This window comes from Montipora foliosa, chromosome 2, assembly GCF_036669935.1.
Source record: "Montipora foliosa isolate CH-2021 chromosome 2, ASM3666993v2, whole genome shotgun sequence".
Taxonomy (NCBI): Eukaryota; Metazoa; Cnidaria; class Anthozoa; order Scleractinia; family Acroporidae; genus Montipora; species Montipora foliosa.
This window is the reverse complement of record NC_090870.1, coordinates 7,392,874-7,402,873: the sequence shown is the minus strand read 5'-3', so window position 1 is coordinate 7,402,873 and position 10,000 is coordinate 7,392,874. Positions and strand designations below refer to the sequence as shown.

General features: G+C 42.0%; 1 protein-coding gene across 1 annotated transcript in view; it reads left to right on the top strand.

Annotated features, from left to right (window-relative positions):
• The window catches only part of LOC137989059 (solute carrier family 15 member 2-like), a 25,822-nt gene that overhangs the window by 195 nt on the left and 15,627 nt on the right, over positions 1–10,000 (top strand). Inside the window, exons 2-10 of the mRNA XM_068834949.1 lie at positions 1,677–1,723; positions 3,643–3,727; positions 4,143–4,284; positions 5,417–5,503; positions 6,617–6,716; positions 7,505–7,595; positions 8,809–8,886; positions 9,127–9,209; positions 9,756–9,845. Of these exons, the coding sequence (XP_068691050.1) occupies positions 1,677–1,723; positions 3,643–3,727; positions 4,143–4,284; positions 5,417–5,503; positions 6,617–6,716; positions 7,505–7,595; positions 8,809–8,886; positions 9,127–9,209; positions 9,756–9,845 (803 nt within the window). The remainder of the gene's footprint in view (positions 1–1,676; positions 1,724–3,642; positions 3,728–4,142; positions 4,285–5,416; positions 5,504–6,616; positions 6,717–7,504; positions 7,596–8,808; positions 8,887–9,126; positions 9,210–9,755; positions 9,846–10,000) is intronic.

Below are 10,000 nucleotides of genomic sequence, written 5' to 3'. Positions count from 1 at the left end.
CGTAATTTTTTTCAATGCTTCCCTTCTTGAATAAAGGGTTTGTGATTTACGAAACCTCGTCATATCATTATTCTATAGGCTGGAAATTGCACTTCGTTGGCTGCAGGAATTCATCAACGAAAACAAACCCATTTCTTTTTCGAAACTTAGACGTTTAACCTTTACTTTATCCGCGATTTTTCTGCCAAAATTTGCTTCGGTAATCTACAGGCCCAAAGCAGGAAAAGTACCGAGGAGAGTTTTTTTTGCCGGCCAAATGAAAACTCGAGAGTGTCAAAGAGTTGCAAGAGCACTCTTTCCACTGAAATACTTGTATGCAAGCCTTTTTGTAAACCAGAATTCACGGCGACTGCTTTTTAGCACTGAAAGTAAGACTTTCCATTTCGTCCTGTTTTTGCCAGCTCCGCACCATAGACTTTATTTTATTTTTTTCCAGAACCACTCATCTTTAATATTTTTCTATAATCTTTGTACTTGAAGCCGCGATGAAGCATTTTTCAAGGTGACGTAAGAATGCTCTTTCAGGTTTAAACGGTCAAAACAAGTTGTCAGTTGTTTGATTTGAAAGCTATTGTCTTTTTCATTATTTGCCTGATTCCATTTGCGTTTTTTTTTTGTTTGCTGTTTTTGAAAAAGCCATTAAGAGGGGCGGATCTAGGGTGCACCCCCTCCAACGAAAAATCCTGGATCCCGCCCTTGCTTTTCGTGCCCGGTACAACCTTACACAATCAGAGTCCATGGCGCCGATCTGCAGATTATAGCCGAAGCCTCTTGAAATAACTTAGCAATTTAAAGAATCAAATACGGTACTTAAACATTAAATTTCTCTTGTTAATCTGTATCTTTCACTGTTGTGTGGTGTTTAGTGTGGTTTTTCCAATGACTGTCGCTTAACGCGAAGTCAAAATATACCTGCAACATATTTTCAAGATGTTAAGCTAATATAAGTTGCGGCTAACTCTGGCCGCGGCTTACGTAAGCCGCGAACACCTCGTATAAATGGTACAAAATCTACGTTCACGGCTTTCTCAAGCCGCGGCTTATCCTGGCCGGGGAGTTTATACTCGTATAAATAGTTCCTTCGCGGCTTACGTAAGCCGCGGCCAGAGTTAGCCGCGGCTTATTTTCTCTCGTATAAACGGCCCTACAGTGTGTTGTTCTTTGGGTGCGTTATTTAACTGCTCTATATAAACGACTTGTACAGCTTTTCTTTTCTTGCGTATACACATTTTGTTCCCAGTTTTAAGTTACTTAAGGTCGCGTCCACTGAAAACTATAAAGCGTATTTCTTCGCCTTGCGTTGAATTGCTCGATTGTAATTGATAGGGAAAACCCACAGCTGATCCACGCATTGGGGGTCACAAGGTCCTCTCCTTCTAACACTTGACTATATAGGCTGTTGACCTTGAACAGTTAACCTAAGAAATGCAAAGAAAAGAAGAAAGACCCTTTTGGGTGCGCGATGCACTGCGTAATACAAACCACCGTTAATAGTAGCTTAGCATCTCATGTAAACAGTCGGAAATCTCTCTCAACACTCTGACGTGTTCACGTGAATGCAGGAGTAACGCGTCGGGACGTAGGCTTGTCCAATCACGGTACACTCGTCTTGCTAGTCATTAATATCAACTCAGATAAGATAACAGGAGTTAATTTTCGTTTTGCTTATTTTTTAGATGAGGAAGACCAGTCGAAAGCGGGAAACTGCTGCACTAACACCAAGGTAGCCTGCGCTAGCCTGCGTATTTTAATGTTTTGGGCGAGACAAGAAGGCCTGCAGACAAACGCCTGCATTTTGAAAACTGCCCACTTGACCTGTCATACGTGTCATCGGCTGTCATAAATTGACCAAGAAAATGTGTGATCTGACCTAGCGGGAGCAGAGGGAGTGAACTTTGGGCAAGGAAAATAACGATAATATTGATTAATTAGAAAACAGATACTCTTCCCGAAGGCGGCCTCAAAGTCCAACTATGGAAATGTTCTCGTAAGAATTTCCCGCGACGATAAAGCAGCGGCTACACGAGCGATTTTTTTTTTTTTTTTTTTGCGATTTTTTCAAATTTTGTCGCGTCGCCAGCGCGAGATGAAAATCGCAAGTGTAACCACCCTTGAACTGGCGAGGTGACAGGTGAAAAAATCGCAAGAAAAAAGTCGCCAGAGTTGAAACTTTCGCGACAAAATCGCAGAGATAGTTGCCCGTGTAGCCACCCTGCAACTTTATGCCCTCGCTTGCGACGCGACTAAAGAGTATTTAGCCAATGAAATTAAAGTAGGAATGTTTGTTTATAGTGCCCAGGTCTATTGAAGTGTCGCCAAAATTTGTCACAAGTGTAGCCACCCTTGCGCGCAGGCGACGTGACACGCTCGTGTAGCCGCCGCTTAAGATTTTAATGTTTGGTAAGGCAAATGCATGCGGCAGCTAACCGCTGCAAAGAGGTTCCAAATGCTGTGAACAAAAGTGTTTCAATCGAAATGTCCGAGCACCTGAAATGTTGTAAGCAAGCCCGCCGACATCACTAGGATTTCGCACACAATTTTCTGTTTTGTGGTGTATCTTGGCGCTTGTGTATTGAAGAAAGTGATGTTAAAATTATTAAATGGCACAGCTATAAATAGTGTCGCACTTGCTTCTGCAATAATGTCAAGGCTTAAAATCCCAAAGCGTCGGCATAAACTACAGGATTTCAACAGTATTGCTCCACAGCGTTTCAAAATTAAACACAATGATCTCGCAAGATTGAATCGTTTAGGAGTCTGTTTACCAGCTAGCCGAAATCCCTATTGAAGTCTTCCTTGATTTGATCATTCGCAATACTTTTGAGAGGACTAATAATATAATTTATACGTAAGCATTGTTTTTTGTAAGAAATGAAGCTTTTCCCTAAACCAGTGGGAAGAACAGCAAGCAAATCTTCCCCTTGGACGAGCTGTTCAATACATCGAAATTTGTTGTTCTTCTCTCAAGCTACCGCTAAATCCTTCATCTACAAAGGAGCTAACTGCTTGATGTGTTATTTCTTGAAAAGAAAACCTCTCCGCCATTTAGCCTGCGTAGTGAGCGATTTAAGCGAGCGAAAAGTGAAAATCAGTCCACTGAAAGGGAATAGCCCATTTCCGAGTTGCTGCCGGGGTTGCTGCATGCCTCAGTTTCAAAGCGAGTCCTGGTGCACAACCATTCAAATGGAAATTAGTTGCGTATTCTTATGCAAATTAAACTCATTTCCCTTACAGTAGTTGAGCACCAAGACTCACTTCGAAACCGAGACAGACAACAACTCGGAAATGGCCCATTGCTTTACCTGATTCATTCCCTTGCTACGAGCAATACATTATTTTGACATGAGGGACTGAGAGGTGTCAATCAAAAAATCCGAGCCGCGCCAATCAGAGAACCCGTTCTTGGGCGAACGGGAGTTTGAGGGTTTTGTCCGTTTGTTCTGCTCTCCTCCCCTCCCACCTCCATTTTTTTTTTTGCGCTCGCCCTATTCTCGCGCGGCCGAAAAAAGAGTTCGCTCCTCGCCCGCTGGGAACGCTTGCTATGCAGGGTAACACCAAGGTTCCGCAATTACTTTGTTTTATCGACGAACTTTGACGAGATGAAGAATAACACGCTAAACTATTATTTCTTTCTTTCGAAAGGACTGGTTTACAAAATTTCCTAAGGCGACATGGCCAATACTGATTACAGAATTTGCTGAACGTTTTTCTTATTATGGAATTAAAAGTAAGTGCATTTGATTGGTTGACTTGGTTTGAGGTTGTGGATGTCTGCTGACTCGACTTGAGGACACGAATTCGTGTCATAATTAGGGGCCCGTTTCTCAAAAGGTCCTATGACGTTTCGGAAACGAAAAGCGGTTCATGAAGCTGAGATCTGATTATTTTGAAAACCTGATCAGTCTATGAACACATACAGGCTTCAAATTGCATTCAAACTACGAGCTCTTGCAACTTTGTTTGCCTTTAAAAAAATTTACACGTGCTCGTTTATTCCAAATTGCTCATACATCATGTCAAAGGAACTGTTTCAGAAGTCGTTAACTAAATCGAAGTAACTATAAAAAGGACGCCAAGGCTATATGCCTTTGCTGTTAGTAAAAGCCAGAATTTTTAAACCTGTCTGGCTCATTCTTGTTTAGCGGTGTTGGTGCTGTATCTTACAAAGGACCTTATGTTCAACAAGGCCAACGGAAAGAGCATCTATCATGCTTTTAGTATGACAAGTTACTTTACGGGTGTGATCGGGGCCATGATTGCTGATAGCTGGCTTGGAAAATATCGGTGAGTAAAGAGGAACACGTACAAAGCATGCCACGATTTGGAGTTGGAAGAGTTTGGAAAAACGATGACAATAGAGAGATTTCGCAAGGTGACATCAAACTTGAGTTTTGCCAAAAATGCAGGAAACTTTGATGTTTTCTCATTTTTTGCCTGTTAGCTCCAGCATAGTTAATAGAGGGGGATGACTATGAAGCCCGACAAATTTCTTTGTTGTGTGTTTTTGTTCTCTTTTTTGGCCTTGACCGTGCACAAAACACAACAGTTGTTTACTCCGTACCGAGGAACTAACCAACAGAACGTGTTGGTTACGTATTGCATTCATAATGTATGAGCGCAAAACAAAAGATTGTGCACGGTCGTGGACTTTTCAACCTAAATCTTGGCATGTTTATTTGCTCCTTTGATGTTTTCCGAGCTTCAAAACCATTCCCCTCTATTATCTATGGCTCCAGATATCGATCAACTTTTCCGGCAAAAGAAGCGAGCCTAGTTAGAATTTTAAAAAAATTCACACTTTTACAATAGATGAAGCAGCCTCCGGTTTGCCGTTTCACGCAAACACTATGCAGAATCCCCGTAATGGCAACAAAATAACCACAAAACAGCATCTTCATTGAACGAAAACGCACGCTTTGCACGCTCTGTACACTCCGCATGCGCACACTTTTCACGCTATGCGCAACCTGCACGTGCGTTTCACGTTTGGCATTCTTTCTTTTCTCTGCAAACAACAATGAAAATCTGTGGCATATGGGGAACTTCAAGTTCAGCAACATGACGAGAATTCCCCTAACCTCGGTCACTCCCATTTCATTCACACCTTGGATAGCTGCAAAACATAACAATCGAGAAAATCGTGACGTTCCTGTAGCGTTTGCCATGTTTCGCGAAGGAGATTTTTTACTTGAGCAACGACATCGAAGCAAAGCCAGGAAATATGAAAATTTACCGTCGCGTGCTGCATTTCCTCATAAGCCGACGATTTTTACTACACTGTCGCAGCAGTGGTAAGCGGTTCCGTAACTACTGAATTACAATTTTGAGTATCCAAAGATGGAAGCGTGTTTTGTCAGCACGCTCTTGGATTTTTAGTATTTTTAAAATTTAAAATGCATTTTCCTTTCGTTTATAGGACCATTGCCTACACTTTGTTTCTGTATTCTGTGTCCGAAATATTCCTGACACTGATGAGTGTCGATACCATTGGTCAGCGGAGTTCGTAAGTACCGTTCTCACAGAAAAGTCTCGGATCAGTTTGTGACTGCCTCTGTTCCCGCATCACGTTTCGATCAGAACGATTTTTTGTGACATCGTACATTGTCTTTGGTAACCACAAATCCGCACATAAAATTGCTCAAACAAGCCTCAATAGCTTTCAAATAAGCACTAAATACTTCTTCTCTTGAATGAAGATCCTCTTTTATAACAACATAAAAAATTTTGCAAAGGGCAGAGACCTACTCTGGAACCTTAAGCCGCCGTAACTTAAGGCTTCTTAAAGCGAGTCAAGGCAACTTAAGGCGACTTAAAAAGAAATTTCCGAAAAAATCAGGTAACTTAAGGCAACCTTACACAACTTAAATTGCTTATTCTACTTAAGTCACAGAATATTAACTGATCAAAAGTCTCCATATTTCTTTTCCAAAATCAGAAAAAAAACAACAACTGTGACATAATAATTATTATTATTTCACACTTTTTAATTGCTATATGATAGTGTCAAATGCCTATGTCTGAATGCCACTAGAGCTATAAAATGCTGGGCTGGAATAACAGCAACCATAGCATTTCTGAGATGAACAAAGAGTTTCCAGCACTCTGATTGGTTGAGTGGTTTCCGAAAGAAATAAGAATATGATTTGTATATTCACCGCACTAGCTCGTGAATGTAAAGCAAAGCAAAATGACAGGGCTACCGCAGGCACTCGTGACCTTTACAACAGAAATAAAGTGTGTCGGTTATCAATTCTCTGTTGTTTAGTTGTTTAGTTGTACTCACACATAGGTAGGATTGGATAAAATGACAAGAGACACTGTTGAATTATCCTCTAAAGCATTTTGCTGTGAGGACGTTCGAGAATTCTACTTGCTACTCAAAATATACGGATTGTGAACTTAACGACCGCTATTTGGCGACATCAATAGTTTGGCGAAAGTCCAAAAGTAAAACAAACAGGCTCTCCATTGGTTTGTTTCGGGCGAGAGGTCTAACAGAGGTAACAAAGCAGATACGCTCGCGTTCTTGAGGCTTTGTTCCCGCGCAAATCTCTCTAGAACTGGAAAATGCGCAAAGGTAAGGTCATATTATTAACATTATCCACTATTCTCTCAGGATTGGACCGTTGATTTCCTTGTTTGCAATGGCCATTGCATGTGGTAACATCAAGCCTTGCCTGGCAGCTTTTGGTGGAGACCAGTTTCGTAAAGACCAGGTCAGTTTGGTCTTTTATTAGATCTCTCAGATAGTACGCCCGCTGTGATTGGCTAAATTAGCAGGCCGTATTCTACAACAATAAAAGCAAGGTGACACACGCCAACACCAGCCCGGTTTAACAACCCGGTGTGGCCAACACATCACGAATGCGCACAACCATTTCACCCGGTCAATTAGCAGCCATGGACAGCTGTTTGCGCATGCGTGATGTGTTGGCCACACCGGGTTGGTGTTAGCGTGAGTCACCTTGCTTTTATTGTCGTATTTTACAGTACGTACGGCCCGCTATACAGCCCGCTAAATTTAAAATTTCTTTAAAACATTATCTAGCAAGTTTTTCATGTCGTTTCCGTTACATGCCTACTTTAACGTAGACCGGCAAACGGGCAAACGGGAAAAATGGCGGGAAAATCATGGGCACGTGGGCACGTGGTCACTTTTGCCGCTTGTGCAGGGCGTGCAGAACCACTGTTTTTGCTTTTTTAACCTGTTATTTTGTAGTTTATTCGTTGCCGTTGTCGCTCAATGTTCCTTGATATATAAATCATGAAAGAGGGCCACAAGGTACAAATGTTTTCCAGTGTTAGGTTTCAAACCTTCGTACTTCCTTGCGTCCTATAGAAATGGCTCGTCTAATCAACATCAGATGCTCACCCAGACAGCAATCAGTTTACTCCTGCTATGAAAACAAACAAGTTAATTTTTTTTGAATGCGAACTTTCAAATTCGAAAACCACCTTACCAAAGTTATGTTTTTGAAATTTGAAAACTATTTTCTTTTGGCAGGATCATATGCTAGAGTTGTTTTTTGCCATGTTTTACGCATCAGTGAACGTTGGAGCAGTGCTATGCATGTGGTTTGTTCCCATGATCAGGAGTGAGTACAGTCACCGATGAGTGGATCCTCAGTTTTTCGCGTTTTGTCAGAGCAGCCATCCTAATGTCTCTGCACAGTGTCCCAAATCCATTCCTCAAGAGAAATATGTTCTTATGCGAACATTTTTTCGTTTCGGTTAAAAAAGATGCTATTCTCTTGAATGGAACCAAGGCCGTAGGTAGAAATTTTTGACTGAGGGGGGAGGGGGGGGGGGGGCAAAGAAGTGAGCGCCGATGGCGCAAGTCGTTACGAGGGTTTGGGGGCAATGCTCTCCAAGAACAAGTTGAAACGCAGAAAATTGCAACGCTACTTTCATAGATATTCTGTCATAAGTAAACATTGATCAGTCCAAGTTTAGAAAGAGAGGTACTTTTAGAGGTTAAGGTTTTGTAAACTACTGGTTTTACCAGTAATTTGTGTTTACCCAGTAAAGTTGTATTATTATTATTCGTATTGAACTATTGATGAATCACTAAGTAGCAGATTAGTCTATGATGTCTCCAAATGGATTTTCCACAAAAATATCTTTATCAATCAAGACAAGCAAATCGGCTGTGAAAAGATTCAAAGGTAATATCAGTAAAGTCCAAACTATCTGCCCAACACTCCATAAAGAGACTACATTAATCTTTCTTTCGAAATATTTTTCTTTGGAGGGGGTGGGGCAACTGTCCCTCTTGCCCCTCCGCTAGCTACGGCCATGGGAACGCTGCCCCTTTATGCGTCTCCGGCGTCCCCAAGCTTGTTTCTTGCCTTGCACGTCCCCTCCCTCCCTTCCTCGTTCTGCTTTGTTAAATTGTACACGTCAATAAAATGTGTTCATTTCATTGAATTTGCGTGGTCTAACGACGTAACCAACAGGAAAATTTGGTCGAATTACCACAGTGAACGATTTGGAAAGCTGACGTTTCGAGGGTTAGCCCTTCGTCAGAGCGATGACGAAGAGCTCTGACGAAGGGCTAACGCTCGAAACGTCAGCTTTCCAAATCGTTCACAGTGGTAATTCGGCCTTTATCAACACGTTTGGTAAAACCAAATTTTCCTGTTTCACTCTCCCACGGACGCAGCACCACAGTTTCTTTAGAAACTAGAAACTAGAAATTTGGGAACCCAAGTCGACTCCATTGACTCAATGTAGCCTGCGTTATATTATTGGCTGTAACGTACTCAAACAAAAGAGGCTAATGTATTTTTTCCTTATGAATTTCCGCAGCCGATGTCCAGTGTTTTGGCCGAGACTGTTACCCAGTTGTCTTTGCCGTCAATGCAGTACTCATCATCCTTGCAACTTGTAAGTGGACAACCATACATGATTGAAGTTGTTTTTGTCAAACTCAGTATATACGGTACGAGTGTAGTCTGTTACGGTCTAGTCACAGCTGATACAATTTTAAGCACCAGAAAGGTTAAGCAATTTAATTCCAAATGAAAGAAGCAGTTCTATAGTTCAAGTAATCACTGGTTTGTTTTGCGGCTAGTTCTGTGAACGCTCGTTTTTATTCTTCTTTTCCATTGAACTTCTTATTTATAGTATCTCTTCTTGCGGGAAAGAGCACGTACACTCTCAAAGATCCATCTGGAAACGTTATGATCCGAGTCTTCAGAATCATAGGGGTAAGATGGAGAAATGTGGCTGATGGTTCGATATCTACAATCGGCGACAAAATTAGTTGAGACAGTTGCCAACAGAGCACATTGGCAACGACACATTCATTGTTTGCAAAGAAAACTTGTCCAAAAAGTACGTTTCCGGGATACCCCTCCCTCCCCCACCCTAATCAATGTTGTACCGCTGTCGACAAGGCCCGTAGAAAACAGAAAAACACAACATTGTCCCGGGGGTGCGGGGGAGGGGGCCATTTGCGCACCGAGCTTGAAATCGACTCTAAAGGATAAGAGTGTCTCAACAATTTTGACGCCGATTGTAGCTTGTTTGTAGGGAGGGGCAAAGAAAAGCATGCGGGAACGACGGGAGAGACTGGGGACTCGTTTTTCTCTAAGCGTAGACCTGGGGATGGGGAGTTACCAGTGACTGGGGAGTTCGTCGCTCCCCTCAATCTCAACCTTGAAAAAACAACCTAGTGTGATTTCTACAACTTTTTTTCTTTTCTTATTTTTCATGTTTTGTTCGAATTTTCTCCCAAATCATGTTTTGCATAGCACGCTATCTACAACAAATTCAGCAATTCGCGACCTGCTCGCGCACATCGATGTAGCCATTGGTTAGACAACGCTACCGATCAATACGAGGTAAGCTTCGCATTTCTTTATGGTTTATCCAATTTTGGAACTCTTTATGAGGAGTTTTAAGTCAAGGGGTTGGCGATGGCGGAATATGAGGCATTATAAGCGGTGCGCATAAGCTCTACCGCGCTTAGTGCCAATCAATGTAAATGTTCTTCGTC